The sequence below is a fragment of the Myodes glareolus genome, chromosome 12 (assembly GCF_982192425.1).
Source record: "Myodes glareolus chromosome 12, mMyoGla1.1, whole genome shotgun sequence".
Taxonomy (NCBI): domain Eukaryota; kingdom Metazoa; phylum Chordata; class Mammalia; order Rodentia; family Cricetidae; genus Myodes; species Myodes glareolus.
This window is the reverse complement of record NC_142037.1, coordinates 14,630,119-14,654,266: the sequence shown is the minus strand read 5'-3', so window position 1 is coordinate 14,654,266 and position 24,148 is coordinate 14,630,119. Positions and strand designations below refer to the sequence as shown.

Sequence of the window (24,148 nt, the reverse complement as noted above, 5' to 3'; positions counted from 1 at the left end):
ATAAGAATTAAAAAAAAATCACGGCTGCTTGTAATTCCAGTGCCAGTAGGTCCGACGCCATCTATTGGCCTCTGTGGGCACTTGCAGTCGTGTGACATAAACTCTCACAGGCGCGGGCGCTCACACACACACACTCACACACACACACACACACACACACACACACACACACACACACACCACACATATTATTTGGGAAAGAAAAAGGCTGTATCTGGAAATGTAACCAGTTGGAGGAGTGCTTGCTTAGCATGCAAGAGACCCTTGGATTTGATTTCCACCGCACCATTAGGAAGCAGGACGACCAGAGTTCAAGTCCTCAGCTCCAGGAAGAGTACGAAGCCAGCCTGGGTTATAAGAAATTGTGTCAAAAAACGAAAGAAAGAAAGAAAGAAAGAAAGAGAGAGAGAGAGAGAGAGAGAGAGAGAGAGAAAGAAGGGAGGGAGGGAGGGAGGGAGGGAGGGAAGGAGGAAGGAAAGGAGGGGAAGGAAGAAAGAAAGAAGAAAGGAAGAAAGAAGAAAGAAAGAAAGAAAGAAAGAAAGAAATATTGTGACTTCCTCTTCTTTTTCATTTTATTACAGAGCCTTTGGCGGTTCCAGGAAAGCAGTGACTTAATACCGAGGCCAGTCAATAGCGGCGCCCGGCTTTTCCCACTCTGGCCTGCAGGGGACGGTGCGGCCGGAGGCCTCTTTCTGTGCTTTCTAGGCTTTCTGCCGCTCCCGGAGCCCCAAGAAACGACACGGTCACCGAGAGCAAGAGGCGAGCCAACCGGAAGGGGCGGGATCACAGCGGATCCCGCCCTCGGACCGCCTCTGCACCCTCGCCCCGCCCCCTCCCCCGCCCGGGCTGCCATGGCCATTCCCGGCATCCCCTATGAGCGGCGGCTTCTCATCATGGCGGACCCTAGAGATAAGGCGCTTCAGGACTACCGCAAGAAGCTACTAGAGCACAAGGAGATAGACGGCCGTCTTAAGGAGCGTGAGTGAACCTTTCCACACTCTCTCATGCCTGGACCCACTTCCGTCTCTGATAGAGCGGAGGCTTCCGCGGAGCCCGAAAACAGAGCGCCCGGCTTGGGAAGGCCTGAGTCCAGGGCAAGGCGCTTTGTCATCCCGCCCTGAACTGGGGTGCAGCACAGCCTCGACCGTGGAAATGGCCAGCTCCCGGTCCAGGTGGCGTAGGGAGTAGTCACAGTTTTGAGGTGGAAGGGGAGGGAAGGACCAGAGGAATGAGGATCAAGTGGGCTGGGGACATTATCCCAGGTGCAAGGAAAGTAGAACTGGAGTCTCGGGACTCGGGGACGGGAAGACGCTTGGGTCAAAGAAGCTCCAGCAGGACATGGGACTCACTGAGCCGAAAGCCAGTCTTGAAGCCTTAAAGAAAAAGGGTCCAGTGGCCGTAATAACCTTTCGTCTTTCCTCAGTCTTTATACTAGGTGCCTAGTTCTCCCACCCTGAGACTTGCGTTTTGAAAAGCCTACATGCATAGTTGAGTTATATGAAAAAAGACCGCAGTTTATATGATTCGGTAAAGAATTGCGTTGGTTGACTTTAGTATGGACAAACATAGAGTAAGCCAGGTGATCCCGTGTAGCAGTGAAAGATCTGATTCACGGATTCTCATTTAGTTTTGTAGCAATCCGGGGGTGGCAGAATGTCATATTTTGTAGTTTGGTACAGTGGGTATGAAACCTACATAAAGTGAACGATACATAAGTAAACATTTTAACACAGTTATTGTTTAATTAACAATGTTGACATTTTATTATTTCAGTAAGGGAACAGTTAAAAGAACTTACCAAGCAGTATGAAAAGTCTGAAAACGATCTGAAGGCACTACAAAGTGTTGGGCAGGTAGGTTATAAAGTTTGAAAGTGAATGAGTAGTTTGCCTTTTTTTTTTTAAAGCTGTTGACTGAAGGTAATGTGATTTTTTTTCTTTCATAGATTGTGGGTGAAGTGCTTAAACAGTTAACAGAAGAAAAATGTAAGTGGGTTAATTTACTAATTAGTTAAAAAGCAAAAACAAAAAGACTCAGTCCCTTCCCAACTTTTGAAATGCCTATTTTGTCTTGATTTTTGAGATCAGGTACTATGTAGCTGTGGATGCAGCTGACTATAGAACAGGGTGGCCTTGAACTCATAAGAGATCTGCCTGCCTTTGCTTTCCCAGTGCCAGGATTAAAGTCCTGTACTGTCATGGGAAGCTATTTTAATTTTTGTTACATTTCTTCTTTTGTGAAAATGTGTGAGGATGCATGTTCATGTACTGCAGCACACATGTGGAGACCAGAGGACAACCTGTGGGAGTTGGTTTTCTTCTCTCACCAATGAGACCCAGGACTTGGACTCAGTCGGGTCAGTGGGCTTTATTTGATGAGCTATCAGGGTCGCCCTGCAGTGCCTGGTCTAGTGACAGCAGTGCAAAGTCGGTGGTTCCTCAGCTAGATTTCGTGTTTCCTGTTCTTGGAGGTCAGAGGTAAAACTGTACCCACCATAAATATATCTGTTTTCTAACTTTGTTTTTCAATGTGTTCTTCTTCTAGTCATTGTTAAAGCCACAAACGGACCAAGATATGTCGTCGGTTGTCGTCGTCAGGTAATACTTGGTGTTCGTAGAAGGCTCTGTAACAGAAAGGGTGTTTACACATAAGTTCCTTAGTTCTTGAGATAGGCAGGTCAGGCATTGTGCCCATAACTCCCAATGGTGGTTTGTTCACACACAACAAATGATTAGCAAAGCCTGGGTTCAAGTCAGATTTTGCTCCTGGAATTTCTTCTTCCCTGCTGTTTCATGTTCTTAGACAGATATGAGTACTTAGAAATCAAAGCATTTTATAATTTGAAAAATGCTTTAATATAATGTCTTTCTTGAAGAGGGTTAAACGTGTTAGGCTACCTGTGTTTTACATTTAAATATTCAAAAATGGTACTTATAGACTCTACAGTAGTTAATTTTATAGGCGGGCCTTTAGACCAGAATAGGCAAATTGGGTTTTTGTTTGTTTGTTTGTTTTGTTTTTTTTTTTTTGAGACCGGGTTTCTCTGTTAGCTTTGGAGCCTGTCCTGGAACTAGCTCTTGTAGACCAGGCTGGCTCCGCCTGCCTCTGCCTCCCAAGTGCTAGGATTAAAGGCGTGCACCACCACCACCCAGCCTAGAATAGGCAAATTGAAATACCTTTGAATTTCATTTTGCAGACATTAGACAGTGCCAGCAAGTAACTGAGAGTGATCCAGTAGCATCTGCAGTTTGCACACCATTCTGTTCTTTAGGAACTGTTTTAAGCATTGACTTGAAGACTCTGAACATTTCTCATATTGAGTTTATGCTTTCATTGTTGGTTTTGTTTTATGCAACTGTATCTTGCTGTGTGGCTCATGTTAATTTTAAACTAGCAATACTGGTGCCTTGGTCTTCTGAGTGCTAGGGTAACATATGCCACTTTTCCAACTTCAGGTTTTAAAGCATTGATACAGCATGACTCCAGAACAGTATTTAACATTGAGACTGAATCTAATGTTAGGATTTCAGTATATAACTGAATAGTATTCTAATCAAATCGTATAAGTCTGGGGGCTGGAGAAATGGCTCAGCAGTTCAGAGCTGCTCTTCCAAAGAACCCAAGTTTGGTTCCCAATACCCACAAATGGGCCCACAACCATCTGGAACTCCATTCCCAAGGGATCTGACATCCTTTTCTGGTCTTTGCAGGCACCAGGCATGCATGTGTTAACACAGCGTACATGCAGACAAAACATCCATATACATAAAATAAACATTTAAAAAATATTACAGGCAGAGAGTCAGGGTTGTAGCTCAGTAGCAAGATGCATGACAAGCATGTGAGAGGCCTGTGGTTCAGCCCCTAGTAATGAAAATGTATTTTTTGTTATGTCCTAATTAGGAGGGCTTTTGTAGTCCTTTCAAGGCTCTCGAGATGCCAATATTTGGCATTACTCAGCTATTTCTTGATTGTATTGAAGTAGCTTCCTACTGATTACCTCTCTTCAGGTACACCTTATAAAGACTTTTTTAAAGCTGGGCAGTATGGCACACACCTTGTAATCCCAGCACTTGGAAGGCAGAGGCAGGCAAATCTCATGAGTTCGAGGCCAGTTTGGTCTAAAAAATGAGTTCCAGGACAGCCAGTACTGTTACACAGAGAAACCCTGTCTCGAAACAAACAAGCAAGCAAACAAACAAAAAAGAAAAAGGACTTTTTAAAAATGCTCAATCCATTAAATTTAGTGTTTTGCCTATTTTTACTTTTGTGTGTGTGTGTGTGTGTGTGTGTGTGTGTTAAGTGTGTGGTGCATGCATATAGAAAGGCAGTACATCATTCTCTGTGTTACTGCTTTGAAACAGAGTTTTATATAGACCTGGAAGTCTTGGCTAGTCTGGCTGGCCAATGATCTTGGGATCTGCCTCTCTCTACCTACCAACTTTAGGTTAAATCAGCAGCCGTGCCTGGCTTTTTACAGAAGAGAGGTAGACAGTGCAAGCTGAGCCATTTCTTTACCCCTTACTTAATTTTGAAATGACTAAGGTAACTCCACTCTCTCCTGGTGTTATTTTTGTCCCTGCCTGGTCACTTCTCAGCCTTCCACCCCTAACAGCTACCTTGACAGTGCTTCTGGGACTGTCCACAACCTTGACCATGGTCCAAATATGATTATATAGTGCCTGGAAGATACTGATGGACCTTGCAAAAGAAGCAGATGTTACCAGGCAACTCCAAATCCCACACTAATTCGCCTCCACACACCTCCAGCACTGATGTCATTAAGGTTTTGTCTCTAAAAATGGTGTACGCTTGAGCTTGGGCATCAAGAAACTTTCCAAACATGAGAGTCAGTTCTTGGTCTCGCCATTAATAAAGGACTCAATACTTTTAATTGATTTAGTCAGTGTCAGTATCAGTTAATATCTTGCTTGGGTCATTTCAGTTTTAATGAGCATAATCTCCTAAATTTGTAGCTCATTGTAAAGTCTTATACAAAGTAAGTTATGATTTTGAAAATGTAATGGCAAGCAATTTTGAAACTATTGGAAAGTAACCTTTTTTTCTTTCTGACAAGTGATATCTTATGTATAATGTGCATTAGTTGAATATAATGTCCAGTAAGTTACCATGCAAAGGTGTGCTGATAATTTATTCAACCTGATGTACTCAATGTAAGGTCTGTTGTGTACAAAGATGAGGTAGTTTGAGTTTTTGTTTTGTTTCTGCATTTGTTAGGTTTTAGTTATGGTTAGTTTTGGTTGGGTTTGGGTTGATTTTGGTTTTTTGACACAGGGTTTCTCTGTTTGGTCATGGCTATACTGAAACTCCTTCTGTAGACCAGGCTGACCTTGAACTCAGAGACCCTTCTGCCTCTGCCCCCCAGGCCTGGAATTAAATGCATGCACCACCACCACAAACTTGCCTTCCTTAGTATGTTGATGAAAATCTCTTGAGAGGAAACAATGGCTTTTCTTATCTTTTATGATTATGCATGTACATGTTTCCTTCTAGAAGATTTTCAAAATATATTTAATAGATACACTTACAAGCTATTTCCCTTCCTCCCACCCAAATGTTCACTAAGGGATTTTTTTTTTCCCCTGTAATTGTTCTGGTACCCGTTCCCAAAGTAACTTTTTTTGTATAGATTTTGAATCAAAATAATGAACAAAATTATATTAAGTAATGAGCCTTGAGAATAAAACCTCAAAATCTATCCTGTCTTCAAAATCATGGCTACTTCAATGGATAAAGACACTTGCCGCCAAGCCTGACCAGATGAATTCAATCTCAAGAACCCATGGTAATGGTAGAAGGAGAGAACCATTTCCTGCAAATTGTCCTCTTTCTATATATGCACACTATTGTTTATACATATGCACATACATATAAATGTAAAAAAAAAGTTTAAAAACCTAAAAAGGCAATTGTTACCCCAGGTTTTATGTATTGGTGATCTCTGACTTCACACTGAGTTTGCACAAAGGACATCCTTATAAGGGTCACATAGAAAGAACTTCAGAATTACTGCTTTATTAGTTCTTCTATTGACAGGGCATTTATAATATGCTATTTGGGTCTTTTGTGATATATTAAAGTATATACGACTTTTGAATGTTGAATTTTAACTGTTGTGTAACACTTTTTGTTTTATAAAACTAGCTTGATAAAAGTAAGCTGAAGCCAGGAACGAGAGTTGCTTTGGATATGACTACACTCACCATAATGAGGTGGGTTTCTTATTATTGTTTACTTTGCGCTTCATTTTCACAGGGAAGATTTTCTAAAAATCCGTGATTTGTGGAGTCATCAAATGTTTTACTACTTCTCACTATTTACTTACTTCCCACTAAGTTGAATGTTTTTTGTTTTTGTTTTGTTTTATTTTTTTCTGTTTTTTCAAGACAGGTAGCTTTGAAGCCTGTACTGCCTGGAACTAGCTCTTGTAGTCCAGGCTAGCCTCAAATTTACAGAGATCTGCCTGCCTCTGTCTCCCAAAGTGCTGGGATTAAAGGTGTGTGCTACCACCACCTGACAAGTTAAATGTTTTTAGAAGGTACTTACTTATAGGTGCTTGTATAAATAAATTATTTATATTTACTATGTAAGCAGAGAGAAAATAAGTCTTTTGAAAGAAAAGTACCCAATTTTTTTCATTTTAGGTATTTGCCAAGAGAGGTGGATCCTTTGGTTTATAACATGTCTCATGAGGACCCTGGAAATGTTTCTTATTCTGAGATTGGAGGGCTATCAGAGCAGATTCGGGAGTTAAGAGAGGTGGGTGTTGTGTTTCTTTATCTAAGACTACTGCACTACTGCTTTTAGGATACCTGAAGAGAGAGACGGGAAACTCCAGCTGGCAGTAAAAGTGACTGTCTAGCTAGAGGCATAGCTGGTGCATATTATTTTGGAGATGTTTGGTGTTAGGGAAATTTCTTTTATGACAAAAGAGAGAAGAATGTAGGGGAAAGTGGAGAATAACTGGTACAATCTAATGCCCTTGCCATTTATAGTTCTCAGTGTCTTTAGTGTACTTGGGTCAGAGCTTGTAGGGCAAAGCACTCTGTGATTTTTCCATAAAGCCAGTAATGTTAACATCTCAGTCCAATAGGAATTATTGTTACCTTTGCCGTAGCATTTACATTTTTTATTTTATTTAAACTGTTTTTTGCTCTTTAAGAAAATACTGGCTATAGAAGTGATGTAAGTTTTTATTTTTCTTTTTTTTCTTTTTTTACTTTTTTGGTTTCTCTGTGTAGCCCTAACTGTCCTGGAACTCCCTTTGTAGACCAGGCTAGCCTTGAACTCAGAGAAATCTACCTGCTTCTGTCTCTTGAGTGCTGGAATTAAAGGCAAGAGCCGCCACCATCAGACTGAATTTTTAAGCTTTTAAGTGATGAATCAGATTAGGATTTCCTTATCTCCTAACCCAGGAAGTTACATTGTTTTCCTGATGCAAGCCTAAGTAGGAATGACTGAGAAGGGTTGGGAGTAGTTCTTGGATAGGTAGTTCATAGTCATTCATAATTCTTAGACCTCGGCTCATTACACTTTCTGAAACAGTTATTAAAGTGTAGGCTTCTTGGGCTGTTAAGATAGCATCTCCAGTAAACATGCTTGCCCTACAAGCTTGGTAACCTGAGTCTGATCTCTGGGGTACAGCTAAAAGAGAAGGTAAAACTGACTCCATAAAGTCCTCTAGTGTGCTGTGGCATGTGCACCTTTGTGAAATCAAGTTTTTCTTGACAATATTTGAGGAAACACTAGCCTGATTAGAAAATCAAAGCGTACCCTGGTGTTTGAGCTAGAGGAAGGAAGCTGAAGGAAGAGGAAATACTTTTATGAAACTTGCCTCCCACCAGTGCCTTGCTGCATTTCCTCTGCCAAGGAGTAGGATTCACACACATATGCTTTTTATCCTTAGATATTTTGGGATGTTGGTTTTTTCCCACACTTTTGTATAGCACAAATAATAAAAACCCAGAGACAGATACTGGGGTTCAATCTGAACATCAGAAAAGCAAAGCAGCCAGCCACTGACTCTTCTTACCTCTACCTTGGACTGAAATGGGCAAGCCTGCCTCCATGAATCCTCAGACTGAGACTGAGACTGAGTCTGAGATCCTGTATTTTCCTGTTTTATATTCCTCTCTAGTGCTGGGATTAAAGGTGTATATCACCACCACCTGACCTCTATGGCTAACTACTGTGGCTGCTGGGATTAAAGGTGTTTGCCACTGTCTGGCCTGTGTGGCTGACTAGCGTGGCTGCTTTGCTCTCTGATCTCAGGCAAACTTTATTTATTAAAACACAATTAATATACCACTCTACTTTTGTTTATCCTAACCATGCTTTACTCCCATGGTTCACATGGACTTTATCTCCTGTGGTTGGTCAGATCCTCTGCTTCCTCCTCTTCCTCCTCTTCCTCTTCTTCCTTTTGCTCCTCTTCTTCCTCCTTCCTTTTCTTCCTCTTCCTCCTTTCTCTTCTTCTTCCTCCTTTTCTTCTTCCTCCTCTCCCTCCCACTCCTCCTCCTATTTTCCTTTCTCCTTTCCTCCTTGGAGACAGTATCTCATATATCTCATGCTAGCCTTTGATTCACTGTATCTGAAAGTTACTCTGAACTGCTGGTCTCGCTGCTTTCACCTCCCTAGTGCTGTAGATGAGGTTGTAGGCACTCACTGGCACACTTTGGGGACAAACCCAGGACTCTTCCAACTGAGTATATGTCCAGTTCTTCATTTTTCTTTCTGTGAATTAACGAGTAAGAAATAGAACTGTTTTTGTTTTAGGCTGTGACACAGTGCCAACAAAGGAAATTTTATATATTTTCTTTCAGTGACCATTTATGACATCAAATCATTCCTTATTTTGTGATTATTTGCATTGTACTCTGTAAATTATTAAAGTTTTTCTTTGCTGATTATTATTATTATTACTGTTTTGTTTTTTGAGACAGGAATTCTCTGTATATCTCTGGCTGTCCTGGAACTTGCTTTGTAAACCAGGCTGGCTTCAAACTCACAGAGATCTGTTTATCTCTGCCTCCCAAGTGCTGGAATTAAAGGTTTGGGCCACTACTGCCTGGCTATTATTTTTTTAATACTAGCTATTCACCTTAATACTGCCCATAGGGCAGGGAGGTGTTCCACCACTGAGCTGCACGCTAGTTCTTTCTCGCTTTGTCTTCTGAGACAGAGTCTTGGTATAGTACCCACTCTGGACTTGACCTTGCGGTCCTCCTACACGGTCCTTCTTCAGGCATGTGCCACCAGGCCCAGCTTCTCTGATTTCTTTATAGTGCAGTTTTTACTGAGGTGAAATGTGAACCTGATAAATGCACAGGTTTTAAGTATGCATTTCTAATAAAATTTACAAAGTATATATCTGTGTATAATCAAATATATAGCCTGCTAAAACCAACCATTTTTTAAGTTTTTAGTTTTAAGACATCGCTATCTTAAATAAACCCAAAACTATTTAAATCATCTTATAGATTAATAAACATTGTATCAGACTTTAAATATTTTAAAATATATTAAAATTTTACTGTTTAAGAAATGTGCAACTTCTTTTTCAGGTAATAGAATTACCTCTTACAAACCCAGAATTATTCCAGCGTGTAGGAATAATACCTCCAAAAGGCTGTTTGCTATATGGACCACCAGGTTGGTATCAAATTATCTCTGCCTCATTAATAAATGAGTAGGTGAAGGAATGAAAAAGTGGTAAGATAGGAATTTAATGTAGGCAATCCCAGTCAGGCATGTGGAGTCACTCTGTGCCTTGTCCCAGGCCATGTAATTCTATAGACGATAGTCCTTAACTTCAGTTCATGGGTATGAATGTTCCCGAGACGAGCAGCTTACAGAGACAGTTTGATAGAGCCTTCAAAATCAGAACTAGTGTCATCAAACTAATACATTATTTGGCTGTTTCCTGGTGTTGGCCTCGTAGGTAAAGTTGCATGCAACAGTTGTGGTCGTCCCTGTGCTTGAGTACCACACACTTGCAGGGTCAGCAGAGATGGCGCTCTCACTAGAGGGGCAGAAATTATTCTATTACATTTTCAGGTGGGAAAGCATAAAGTATGTCTGGACAGTCGCATGCTGAGAAGTAACTGTTTTTAGAAAAAGCCTTCATTTAGTTATTTGAATGCCGTCTAAGTGAGAGGCTTTACTTTACCTGAAAGGGCAGTTTGCAGACTGTGGTGACTCGGACTGCTTGGTGCTTACTGGTGATTAGATATTGATTATTTAGCCTACAGTTTTTTGGAATGATTGAAATGAGTGGTACAAACTGTTCAGTCATAAAATTTGAGATCTCAAGTGAACTTAGAATTTTTAAAAAGAGTTTATTCTTAGGAATCTGTGTGTCTTAGGGTTTCTGTTGCTGTGATAAACACTATGACCATAAACAACTCAGAGAAGAAAGGGTTTATTTCAACTTATAGCTCTCAGGTCACACTGGGAAGTCAAGGCAAGACTCAGACCTGAAGGCAGGAGCTGACACAGGGTGAAGGAGGGTGCTGCTTACTGACTCGCTCTTCATAGGGCTAATGTAGCCTTCTTTTCTTCCTCCTGTTTTGGTTTTTGGTTTTTGGTGTTTTGTTTTGTTTTTTGTTTTGTTTTATTTTTGAGACAGGTTTCTCTGTAGCTTTGTCTGTCCTAGAACTTATTCTGTAGACCAGCCTGCCTCTGCCTCCCAAATGCTGGGATCAAAGGAGTGTGCCGCCACCACCCAACATAAATAATTAAAAACAAAAATTGTTAGCCAGGCTGTGGTAGCCCATGCCTTTAATCCCAGCACTTGGGAGGCAGAGGAAGGCAGATCTCTGTGAGTTTGAGGCTAGCCTGGTCTACAAGAGTTAGTTCCAGGACAGGCTCCAAAGCTACAGAGAATCCCTGTCTCAAAAAAAAAAAAAAAGTTTAGTATGCATAACCCATATTGTAAGAATATTTTTTTATTTATTTGTAAAGTTCTGTATTCATTATGCCTAAAATTAGAAAATGAGATGCTGTCACAACTATTAGAACGGCTGCTTTCAAGGAAGGAGTGAATGCTGAATGAATGCAATGAATAGCAAGTCTTGGCGAAGATATGGAGAAAGAGAAATTCTATATTACTGATAAGAATGAAAATTGATGCAGCCATTTTAGGAAACAGTATGGGGATTTTCAGAAAATTAAAAATAAAACTGCTCTGTGACCTAGCAACCAGTGTGCAAGGCAACTGGAGTCAGGATCTTGAGGAGACATTTGCACCCATGTTACATTATAGTATTATTCACAATAGCCAAAGCAAACCTCAGTGTCCTGAATCAGCCTGTGAAAGGAGAAAGACAGTGTACATTGTGTACACAGTAAAGTATGGTTTCATCTTCAGAAAGAAGTAAATCCTGTCGTTTGTGTCACCTTGGATGAATCTTGAAGTGATGCTAAGTGGAGTGAGCAGGCCCAGAAAGACAAATACCCATGTTCTCTCTTGTTGGGAGATTGTTGAGAGTTGGAATTGGAGAGAATGGTTTTATTTTAGAGGGGCTGCGGAAGACGATGATTGAGTTTACAGACGATTACAGAAATATAATGATTGTTGTATTAGGTATTTCTAGGCTGATAGAAGAATAAGCTGTAATTGTTCCCATCACAAAATAAACTTATGAGTTAATAGATAATGTTAATCAGCTTGATTTAATCATTCAGCAATGTATACTAGTGGGTTCTTTGGGGTTTTTGTTTTTTGTTTTGTTTTGCCTGACAACTATAAAGTTGTCAGACCCCCTGGAACTGGAGTTACAGGCAGTTATGAACCTCCATGTGGGTGCTGGGAATTGAACCTGGGTCACATGGGAAGAGCAACCAGTGCTCTTAGCCACTGAGCCCCTAGTGTTATATTCTTAATGTTTGCAGTTATTTCCAAATTAAAATCAGGAGTGATGATATCTCAAGTTAAAATTATAGTTTTAATATTGCAAGTAAATTACTTTAGAATTTTAAAAGGAAATTCTATTTAGGATTTAGCTTAAGTTTTAGAAAATTTACTACCAATAGGATTATGTTGTTTTATGTGTCTGTGTGTCTCTGTGTATGTGAATGCTGTATGTGCGCTCAGGGAAGCCAGTTCTAGAAGTGGAGTTGCAGGTGACTATAAGCTGTCTAACAAGGTGCTGGGAACTGGACTCTGGGCTCTTTACCACGGAGACATCTTTCCAGCTCCAAGATGATGATGTTGAAAGACTTTTAAAAATGCTTTTAACTCAATGATATTTGATATTTCTAGGCACTGGGAAAACACTCTTGGCACGAGCAGTTGCTAGCCAGCTGGACTGCAACTTCCTAAAGGTAAGGGGAAATTCTTTTATACTTATTGAAATGAAATTTATTTGAACTGTCTAATTTATATTACTATTTTTCTTTTAATCAGGTTGTATCTAGTTCTATTGTAGACAAGTACATTGGTGAAAGTGCTCGTTTGATCAGAGAAATGTTTAATTATGCCAGGGACCACCAGCCATGCATCATTTTTATGGATGAAATAGATGCTATTGGTAAGAATGACACCTTTTAAATTTTTTCTTAATTTTTTTTTGTAAGTATTAGAGGAAATTGTTTAAACCTGAAAAAACCTCCTGAAAGAACCATAGCAGTAGTTATGACTTGTACAAAGTTGGTGAGTGGGTATTCTCAGAGTACCACCTGCCTGAATAGGGCTTCTCAGAGGCTAAAGAGTGTGACCATTTTTAGTAAATTAACCAGAACTATTCCAAAGTCATTCCTCACTCAATTTCCACATAATATTTTAACCTGAGTACTATTACATTCTGTTTTATTAAATGATGGGCACAAAGCAAAAGAATAATGTGTGTATATTTCCAAATTTATTACTTTAGGTGGCCGTCGGTTTTCTGAGGGTACATCAGCTGACAGAGAGATTCAGCGAACTTTAATGGAGGTAATATTTGGTATAGAGGATATAAATACACACACACACACACACACACACACACACACACACGTATGTATATAGAAAGTTACTCTTTTTGTTTTGTTTTGTTTTGTTTTAAGACAGACTGGCCTCAAACTCACAGAGATCCACCTGTCTCTGCCTCCTGAGTGCTGGGATTAAAAGTGCGCCACCACTGCCCGGCTAAGTTACTTATTAATGAAAAAGTGAAGGTTGCATATTTGAAATTGAAGTGTATATAACAGTTTAGATGAAGAATTAAACATGAAATTTGTAATGCTGCTAGTAATGAACACTTTCATATGTCATAATCCCTAATAAGAATAATTACTGGTCTGTTGTTTGGGACAGTGGCTCAGTAGGTAAGAGTGAATGCTTTGCAAGTATGACCTCCATTAAAATCCCTAGCACTCATGTAAAAAACTTTGCTTGGCAATTGTGCACATTTAACGCCAGCATGAGGGGTAGAGACAGGAGAACTGCTAGGATTTGCTTACCCAATTACTGCCAGTGTAACTCCAGATTCAGTGAGAGATTCTGTTTCCAGGGTGTAAGGCAGAGAGGAAGAGGAGTATGCTGATATCCTTCCACAGGTGGCCTCCAGAATGACCCCAGCACACATAAATATACATCTACACACATGCAGCAAAGGAGGACGTGACTGTTGCTGGAGAATAGGGAAAGACAGGAAAGGTTGACAGTGGACACCAAGTAGACAACAGCAAGCAGTTTTTTTGTCTGTTGGGTTGGGGTATCTCTAAAGTCAAGTAATGTCTATTTCAGAACAGTAAGAAAAATTAGTGTTTTTACCATGAAGAAATGATGAGTTAGGAAACACGTTTGTTTCACCTGATTTAAGTATTATACATGTGTGCATATATTAAGACATGGTACCATATAAATGTGCAGTTTTATTGTTAAAGAGGGAAAATGAGGGGCTGGAGAGATTGCTCATTGGTTGTTCTCCCAGAGGCCTCAGGTTCAATTCCCAGCACCCGTATGGCAGCTCCAAACTATCTGTTACTACGGGAGATCTGACACCTTCACACCAGTGCACATGAAATAAATTCAAATGTTAAAAAAAGAACAGGAAAAATGAAGAGAAAAATTGATACTGAAAAGTAAAGTTATTGGACTGGGTGTGGTGGCGCACACTTTTAATCCCAGCCTTCAAGAGGCAGAGACAGGAGAATCAGCCTGGTCTATAGAGCAAGTTCCAGGATAGTTAGGGCTGTTACTCAGAGAAGCCCTGTCTTGAAAAATCTAATAAATAAATAAAGTTATTTGCAAAATTGTACCTGGTAAAATTGCACCATTCTATAATTTTTTTAATATATCAGCTATTCAAATGTACAAATTATATCATTTCTTAAGCATATGATTTTGTGTTAGTTTGGTGATGGTATGAGTAACAGGTATTAAGGTTATCAGCAGTAAATGTGTTACATTTATGTGTGGCTGCTCTTTGCTCTTTATTCTAAGACTGTGGCAACTAAAATAGATTTTTAAAAACTATTTTTTATTCTTTGACAACTTGGTACATACATAAGGTATATCTTTATGTCTACCCTTACTTCTTCATCCCCACTCCTTCCAGCGCTCCCTCACCATCCTACCTTTATATTCTCTTTTTTCTTAATAACTGAGATCAATTAGTGCTTCCTGCTTAATTGACAACGTACTAGTTAGGGGCGACACTCTTGAAGAAAAGTAACTCCATTTCCCAGCTGTCATCAGTTACCAGTAACGCCTCATGAGCTCACCAATTGTGTAGGAATTGTTGACTGGCTTAATCTTGGGCAGGTAATCTCAATTCTATTTCATATCCAGAAGATCCCATTCTCAGGCTCTTCTACCCCATCTTTCATGATGGTGTCTGAGCCTGGTGGGATAAGCTAGTTTTAGTAGTGGAGAAGATAGGTGATGAAAAAGCAAGATCCCATTGCTGCCAATGAAAACTAGGCAGCACAGGTCATTCATTTGATTTTAATTCTTCTTTTTACTGTAGTCTTTGAAAAATCAATTTTCACAAATTATGATTTATTCAGATGAGCAGTTTTGCTGTTGCATTTTTAGACAGGCTGTCTTCTGTGTAACCTGACTAGCTTGGAGCTTTTTTGTTGTTGTTGTTGTTGTTGTTGTTGTTGTTGTTGTTTTTCGAGACAGGGTTAGGTTACCCAGTAGCTATGGAACCAGTCCCGGAACTTGCTCTGTAAACCAGGCTGGCCTCGAACTTGCAGAGATCCGCCTGCCTCTGCCTTCTGAGTGCTGGGAATAAAGGAGTGCGCACCATTACCCGGCTAACGTAGAACTTCTAAGGACCAGGCTGACCGTGAATTTATGACTGTTTATATACAATATTTTAAATTTAAACTACAGACTTAGAAGCTTTAAATTGGGTCGTAGGAGTACAGTACAGTTGGTAAAGTTCTTGGCTAGCAAGCATGAAACTCTGTGTTTGGGCCCTAACTCCAAATAAACCACTTTAAGTAGCCCATGGCTGTAATCCAGCTCTCCTGAGGTAGATTTAGGAAAACCAGAAGTTCAAGGTCATCCCTAGCAACATAGTAAATTTAAAGCTAGCCTAGGGTACATGACACTATTTTTCAAAACAAAAACCCAAACCATAAGAAATACTTTAGAACAACACAATAATTAGTGTTATTCATATATGATAATGTTATCAACTAGCAGGCATTGCCCGTTATCCAGTTATTTTTTGTTGTTTGTTTTGGTTTGGTTTTTGGAGACAGGGTTTCTCCATAGCTTTGCAGCCTGTCCTGGAGCTCACTCTGTAGACCAGGCAGTCCTTGAACTCACAGAGATCCACCTGCCTCTGCCACCTGAGTGTTGGGTTAAAGGTGTGCACCACCATGACCCAGCCTAGCTAATTATCTTTAAATAATTTTATTTTACTATTTCATTAATTTTTGTGTGTAGGCCCACATACATGCATGTATTTGGTAAAGTCTGTCTCTTGATTTTTTATTTAGTTACTAAATCAAATGGATGGATTCGATACTCTGCATAGAGTTAAAATGATCATGGCTACAAATAGACCCGATACACTGGATCCTGCTTTGCTCCGTCCAGGAAGATTAGACAGAAAAATACGTGAGTCACTGTTTTGTTGGTCTATGTCAGTTTTTTCTTCTCACCCACCTTCCTCTCACCTTCTTAAACCAACAACTGGACTACAAAGTCATTTCTTGTCATTTTTCAGATATCGATTTACCAAATGAACAAGCAAGATTAGATATATTGAAAATTCACGCAGGCCCTATTACAAAGCACGGTGAAATAGGTAAGAAAGTTGAATGTTTTATTTGTGTAATACATCTAGTGAATGAATCACTACATCTAGTGAATGAATCACAGCACTATGGGACATTACTCTTGGTTTACTGAACCTAGGTTTGTTTATGGGTGGTTTTTTCTTTTCTTTTCTTTTCTTTTTTTGTTTTGTTTTTTAAAACAGGGTTTCTCTGTAGCTTTGGAGCCTGTCCTGGAACTCGCTCTGTAGACCAGGATGGCCTCGAAGTCACAGAGATTCACCTGCCTCTTTCTCTGAAGCGCTGGGATTAAAGGGATGCGCCACCACCACCTGGCTTTATTTATGGTTTTTTGAAGACAGAATTTCTTTCTGTAGCCCTGGCAGTCCTGAAACTCACTCTGTAGACCAGACTGATCTTGAACTTTGAAGTCTGCCTGTCTCTGCCTCCTGAGTGCTAAAATTCAAAGCATATGTCATCACACCCAGCTTGAGCCTAGTTTTACACCAAATAAACATGGTAGTTTTAATTGAGTAAGTTTTTGCTGAGATTATAGTGAATGCTAGGAGGGGGAAGTGCTAAGAATGTCATGGCACTGAATGAAACAAATTCTGGCCTTTAGAAAACCTTGTTTATTTCACAAAACAGATGAAGTAAGTGAAATACATTGCAGATTAGATGGCAATAGATGGTGTGGAAAAAAGTAAAGCAAGGAGAAGGAGATGGGAAGTGTCGGGAGATTTTGAAATGGAGAAAGGTAGACTGAAGGCTTTACCAAGAAGGCCATTTATTCATTCACTTGGTTCATTCATTTATTTAAGTGTTTGCATGTGTGTCTATGGGTAGACATGCACACCTGAGTACAGGAGCCCACAGAAGACCATAGGTGTCCGGTGTTGGATCCCTTAGAGCTGGAATTACAGGTAGTTGTGAGCTTCCTGATGTGGGTTATTAGAATCAAACTTGGGTCTTCTGCAAGGGTAGTGTGTGCTCTTAACTTTTGAGCCATCTTTCTGGTCACCAAGGAGGTCATGTTTAAGCTATGACTTGAAAAGATGAGTTAACTAGACATGGATACTCAGGGAAGGCCCATAAGCAGATGGGGACCTGGCACATCCAAGGACCAAGCAAGAAGCTAGGGGCTCTAGAAGAGTAGGGAGCTGTGAGTAGTAGTAGAAACCTTGGAAGTGATGGTGTGGGCCAGACTGCAGTGCCTGTGACGGTCATAAGGTAGGAACTTTGACTATTAATCACTGTGCTGACCTCAAATTTAGTTTGTTCTTAAAGGTTGTATAGCTGTAATAGTACTGTGTTTAAAAATGGCTACTCAGTTTCTCTTTCTAAGCCATTACTAACAGGTACATGTTTAATTTAATTTGAAAGCTGGATTTTGTTTTTTGCTTTCAGTATTACTCGTGGTCAGTCTTGTTTCATCCATAACTTCTGCTACCTGTTGCATGTTTAACAAACAAATGAATTTTAGGCATACCATTTCATGTATGAATATTTCAGTTCACATAAAATTGCTTTGATAGCCTGCTGGGGACAAACTGGAGAATAACAAAGAAATAAGATGTGATTTCAGTAAGTCAGATAAAAAATGGTGGTGATGTAAAGGTTTTCCTCACAGATTTACTGAGATATATATAATTACAGTCCTTTAAAATAGTGAGACTTGAAAGTCATACATGATGACACAAACCTGTGATGCCCACACTTGGAAAGTGGAGGCAGGCAGGCAGGTCAGAAATTCAAGATCATTCTCAGCTACAGGGTGAGTTTGATCCAGCCATAGCTCCATGAGTCCTTGAATGAGCCAGGCATTTCATCAGTAAACAAAAAAGACTCTGGATTTAGTTTATGGAGGTAAGATGTCAGGACGATACAATGTCAGATGCAGACTACAGAAAGAAGCAGGAAAGACTTAGGTTTAGAGGGCTGGTGAGGTGGTAAAGGTGCTTGCTGCCAAACCCAACAACCTGTGATTGATCCAGCACTGTATGGTGGAAGGAGAGAACCAACTCTTGCAAGTTCTCCTTTGACCTCCACATGGAATCCTTGGCATGGACATGCATATTATCAGACACACATAATAGAATAAGTAACCAGGTGATGGTGGCGCATGCCTTTAATCCCTGTCCTTAAGAGGCAGAGGCAGGCGGATCTCTGTGAGTTCCAAGACAGCCTGTACTATGCAGAGAAATCCTGCTTCAAAAAAAAAAAAAAACAATAAATAAGTAAACAAATAAATTCTTTCTGTTTGTCCTTTTGCACAAAATTCTTGTTGACTTCTGAATTAGGGGAATCTAATATAATTGGTTAACAGCTTTTAAAACCCTCTAGAATGGGCTGGGGGCGGGTAACACAGCTGCAGATTGCTTATCTACAGTGCTTTAGGTTCTAGGTTCAATCACCATTGCCACCAAAACAAGAGAATTTCTTAGAGCCAGGCATAGTGTCACACAGCTTTGATCTTAGCACTCTGGAAGCAGAAACAGGAGGCTCTCTTGAGAATTTCAGGTGTGGTGAGTCTGTATAGAAAATTTCATACTTGCCAGGGCTACAAAGTAAGACCCAAGACCCCGTCTCAAAACAACAAAGGAAAACCCTTAGAATTTAATGGTTACAAATAGCTACAAATAGTTGACAGTTACTGCTCACTGCTCATTTCATTGTTCCTTTGAGGATATTTTTTTCTGATTTTCGAAACAGGGTTTCTCTATGTAGTTATGAGTCTGTCCTGGAATTTGCTCTCTAGTCCAGCCTGACCTTGAACGCAGAGATCCGTCTGCCTCTGCGGCCCAGTACTGGGATTAAAGGTGTGTGCTACCACTGCCTGGCCTCTTTGAGGATTTTAAGTTGGAAAGATTGATGTAAACAAAGGATGCCAGTTTCTAAGTAGCTTCTACAAATACTGATCTCTCTTGGTGTTAGATACTGTGTTATCCTTGGGAATCCTCTCAGGAAGCTTATGGTAACATGAATATGATCAAGTGCTAACTAACTAATCACCCAGAGATTGCACATAGAGATTGATCTGCCGTGCATTGCCTGGCAAAGGTGTCCCATCGTTCATTCATACCAAGTAGCCTGTGCTCTGTAGTTTTCCTCACTTATCTATGTCAGGCTCATAACTAGCACAAAGCTGTATCTCTTCAGGTCATGTCTGTGTTGTGAGGAAGTAGAGATTTCACTATAACTGTTATTTCAGGTGATACAACTTGGAGTTAGCAAAGAAAATCAGAAAGCTAATAAATGCTTTCTTAAGCATTTAAAGTTCTTATTTTGATAAAATAATGTCTGCTGTTAGTACATTTTACATTTAATCTCCATAACTAAAGTATATTCCATTTATTGTTACTGTTTTATATACTTATTTTATGTGTATATGTCTGTGCACATGTGTGTATGTGTGTAGAAATTAGACGGTTGTTAGATGCCCTGTGGGTACTGAGAATTAAACGTGGGTCCTCTGCAAGGTCAGTAAGTGCTCTTAACTGCTGAGCCTTCTCACCAGCCACCAAAGTATTATGTTTTTATTGTTTGGGCAGTGACTGAACTCAGGACTTTAGAAATGCTTAGGCATGCAGCCAGGCTTGGTGGCGCACACCTTTAATCCCAGTACTTGAGAGGCAGAGGCAGGTGGATCTCTATGAGTTTGAGGCCTGCATGGTCTACAGAGCGAGTTCTAGGACAGACTCCAAAGCTGCACAAAGAACCTCTGTCTTGGGGGATGGGGGGGTTCTCTGTTAGCCGGTGGTGATGGTGCATGCTTTTAACCCTGAGAGACAGAGGCAGGCGGATCTACGTGAGTTCAAGGCCACTTGGTCTACAAACTGTGTTCCAGGCCAGGCCACAAAGCTACACAGAGAAACCCTGTCTTGAAAAACCTAAAAGAAAGAAAAAAATGCTGGACATGTACTCTACCATTGAGCCATACTGTACCCCTCAGAATTTTGTTAGAGTATCATTTTCGTGTGTGTGTGTATGTGTGTGTGTGTGTGTGTGTGTGCTTTGTATTTTGATCATATTCACCCCATTTCTCTTGCACTTTTCCCACCTTAACTGATTCCACCTCTCGATTTTATTTATTTATTTATCTATTTATTTATTTATTGAGGCAAGGTTTTTCTATATAGCCCTGGCTGTCCTGGAACTCATTCCACATACCAGGCTGCTGGGAATAAAGGCATGTGTTATCATGCCCATATGTTTTTATTATTTTGTATGTATGGTTATTTTATGTGTATGGGTGTTTTGCCTGCATTTATGTCTGTGTACCATGTGCATCACAGAAACTAGAAGGAGGAGTTAGAGTCCTTGGAACTAGGGTGCTCAGAATTAGGTCCTCTAGAACCATCTCTCCAGTCCCTGACCCAGTGTTTAATTATGACTGTCTACAAGAGTATGGATGCTTTTCCAGTGGTTAGCCACTCAATAAAATGTCTTTCCCTCCTCCTTAACCATTAACTACTTATATATATTCTCAGCCAGGGGTATTCTTGTGTGTGTTTCGGGTTGTTTGAGCTGAGGTCTGTTGTTGTCCATCTGGCTTGGAATTTGCCTTCCTGCTACTTTTCCTAAGTCTTGGGGTTGATTACAGGTGTGCAGCAGGTTTAATGAGTCATGGCTTTGTAGTTACTTCAATTTTTTACTACTTAAAGCAGGTACCTTCAAATCTTTTTTTTTTTTGGTGGTTGTTTTTTGTTTGTTTGTTTTTGACACAGGGTTTCTGTGTGTAAGAGCCCTCGCTGTCCTGGAACTCACTCTGGAGACCAGGCCTGCTGCCTCTGCCCTCCAAGTGCTGGGATTAAAGGCATGTGCCACCACTGTCCGATTTGCCTTCAAATCTTGACATTTTTTTTACTAAAAATTCAGATGTATGTCTTCTTGATTTTGGTTTATTTTGCAGCATTTTTATTTAGTTTTAGTTGTTAATGTTGTAAAATAGTAGCAAGTGTAATGCTAATCAAATTCAAATCAACTAGTCCATTTAAAGTTTCTCTGTGGGCAAAAATAAAGACTGAGTCTTTATTATTATCTTGTTAATTTCTTTTTTTCCTATACAGATTATGAAGCAATTGTAAAGCTTTCCGATGGCTTTAATGGAGCAGACCTGAGAAATGTTTGTACTGAAGCAGGTAAGAGGACAAAGCATATTTTACCATCTCTAACAATGTTTTGTAAGTTTATCCTGCACCATTTTTAGGATTTCAGTGTTTCGTGTTTTGTTTTGCTTTTGAGACTTGATTTCAAGAAGCAGAACAGAACAGCCCAGAGGAGAAAGTACCACTGTAGTAGTTGATCTTGATTTCTGTAAGGGGCCTTAGGGAAACCCACAGGATTCTTATGAGGATTGTGTGGCTAAACGTGGAGCCTAGCACATTTATTTACTAGCATTCTTCTCCCATTGGGCAGAATCTGCCCTTGGGGTCATTATCTCCTAAGCACTTCTGATTCCTACAAGCATGCTGTGGGAAGACTGAAAGCCTGTGGTCCTGCAGTTTGTTTAAGATGAAGTTTTAAGATACAATTCTGAATTTTTTGATTCTAGTTTTATTTTTGGTAACAAGATACTTTGAAGCCCTACCTAGCTAGCTAGAATCATTTGGTTTTTACTTTCCATGCGGAATATCCACACCCAAGACCTGTGTGCTATCATTTTTGTAGTTACTATCTCAGTGATAATAAGTCAGCTCACATATGACTTGAACTACCTAGGATAATTTGTCATATTCCAGAATCTGTATCAGATTGCATTATTACCAAGGATGGTTTCAGTGAACCTGGAGTCAAAAGCAGCACTGTGATTTTTTTAAAGGCTGATGCTATCAAAGTTTGATAGATGCTTTTTTTCTCTCACATTGAAAAATGTTTTTGCTTTTTCTATTTTTTAGCTGATTGATGGAAATTGCACATTAATAGGAATCGTATATTTTTATACATGTATATATCGCATAACACTTAGATTAAACGTACATGTCTCCTCAAGCATGTAACCTTTCCTTTATGGTGAAAACACCTTGAATCCTTTGTTCTAACGTTTTGAAATACATAGTAAGAGGCAGTGCCTCTCCCTCCCAAGTGCTGGAATTATAGACTTAGAGCACACAGTGCTGATGGTTGAACCAGCCTTTTATAATCCAGGCAGTCCTTCACTGACTCCTATCCCCAACCTCAAGCCTTGCTGAATGTCAGATATTCATTACCAAAATTATTGGGAGTTGGTTTAGTTTTTGCATTGCTGGAGATCAAACCCAAGGCTTTGGGTATGTTAAGCAAACATCTGACTTGTTCCACATCCCTAGCCTAGGGGTTTTGTTCTTCTGGAGAATCGTTGCATATATTATTAAGAGACTTCAGCCTAGAATGTGTAAGTCTTGATAGTGTTGTGTGTTTGGAGAGGGCCTGGAGAGATGGCTCAGAGGTTAAGAGCACTGACTGTTCTAGAGGTCCTGAGTTCAAATTCCCAGCAACCACTTGGTACCTCACAACCATCTGTAATGAGATCTGGTGCCCTCTTCTGACATGCAGGCACACATGTAGACAGAACACTGCATACATAAGAACTCTTACAAATAATAAAATAAAAAAAAAAACAACAACAGAATTACCTTAGAGACTGGAGAGGTGACTCAGGTTAAGAACACTGGCTGCTCTTTCAAAAAAAAAAAAAAGAATTACCATTGGACATATGCAATCCAGATTTTTGTTTTGTTTTGCTTTGTTTTTGTTTTTATGAGACTGGGCTTTGCTGTATTTTTGGAGAGACTGTCCTGGAACTAACTCTTGTAGACCAGGCTGGCCTTCTGTCCCTCCCAAGTGCTGAGATTAAAGGTGTGTGCCACCACTGCCCAGCTGCAATCCAGATTTAAATATTCAGATAATTGCATTATCTGCTTCATTTTAAAAGTATGCTACTCTGCTTGCGGAAATGATTTGAATGAAGATAGCGTATTTTAGTAAGGTAGCACTGCTGGTCAGAAGTAGCAGATCTATACAGCTTCACAGTTATTCCTCAGAGTTAAGATTAGATAGTTTTCTTCCTCCTTTCTTTTTAGAGCAGGTCTTGATAGTTGCCTGGGCTATTTTCAAACTTGGAATCCTCCTGTTTCAGTCCCCTAGTTGCTGAGATTATAGGCATGTGCCACTGTCGTAACTTAGTTTTCTTATGGATCTGTAATTCACATATGATAAGCAGCAAATTTGTTTTGTTTTCTACAGGTATGTTTGCCATTCGTGCTGATCATGATTTTGTAGTTCAGGAAGACTTCATGAAAGCAGTCAGGAAAGTGGCTGACTCTAAGAAGCTGGAGTCTAAACTAGACTACAAACCTGTTTGATTTGCTATCAGGTTTTTGATGGCTGCATGACAGACATTGGCTTAATGTAAAAATAAAGTTAAGGAAAATAATGTATGTATTGGCAGTGACCTCATTAAAAGTGAATAAACATGTATGAGCAACATAATAGTATGTAATTTAGTAATTCTTTTAAAATTGATACAGAAGAAAGTTGTATGTTAATGTTGCATTTACTGCAGCACAATTTACAAAAGATATGTTGAAGCTTTTCATAATTGCTTTGTGAGCATTTTGTACAACATTTAAATGATTTGAGATAGTACAGGAGAACATTTCTTATGACTTATTTTATATTTTGTTTTCCTCATCCTGATAAAATGGAATAAAATCTGTTTTAGTTGTCCTATTTATATTCTTGTCTTTTCTAAGAGCACATTTATTCTAGTCTTTCTGATTCAGTAAGTGAATGATTTGAGAGCCTGAATGAAATTGAAAATTGAAATGGGCTTTGAATTTTTTTAAAACAGTACTCACAAAGTTCACAAAATTGTCTTGTATACACATTATATGTGTGCATGTGGGTACATACATGGGAACATACATAC

General features: G+C 39.7%; 1 protein-coding gene across 1 annotated transcript; it reads left to right on the top strand.

Annotated features, from left to right (window-relative positions):
- Positions 1-820: 820 nt before the first annotated feature.
- Psmc6 (proteasome 26S subunit, ATPase 6) lies at positions 821-23,953 on the top strand. Its single transcript, XM_048429996.2, has 14 exons — positions 821-978; positions 1,774-1,853; positions 1,946-1,985; positions 2,545-2,597; positions 6,166-6,233; positions 6,666-6,780; positions 9,585-9,672; positions 12,284-12,345; positions 12,428-12,551; positions 12,894-12,955; positions 15,961-16,081; positions 16,191-16,271; positions 21,309-21,380; positions 23,464-23,953. The coding sequence occupies exons 1-14, from the start codon at positions 852-854 to the stop codon at positions 23,580-23,582; spliced, it is 1,212 nt and encodes a 403-aa protein (XP_048285953.1). The 5' UTR covers positions 821-851; the 3' UTR covers positions 23,583-23,953.
- The last annotated feature ends 195 nt before the right edge of the window (positions 23,954-24,148 follow it).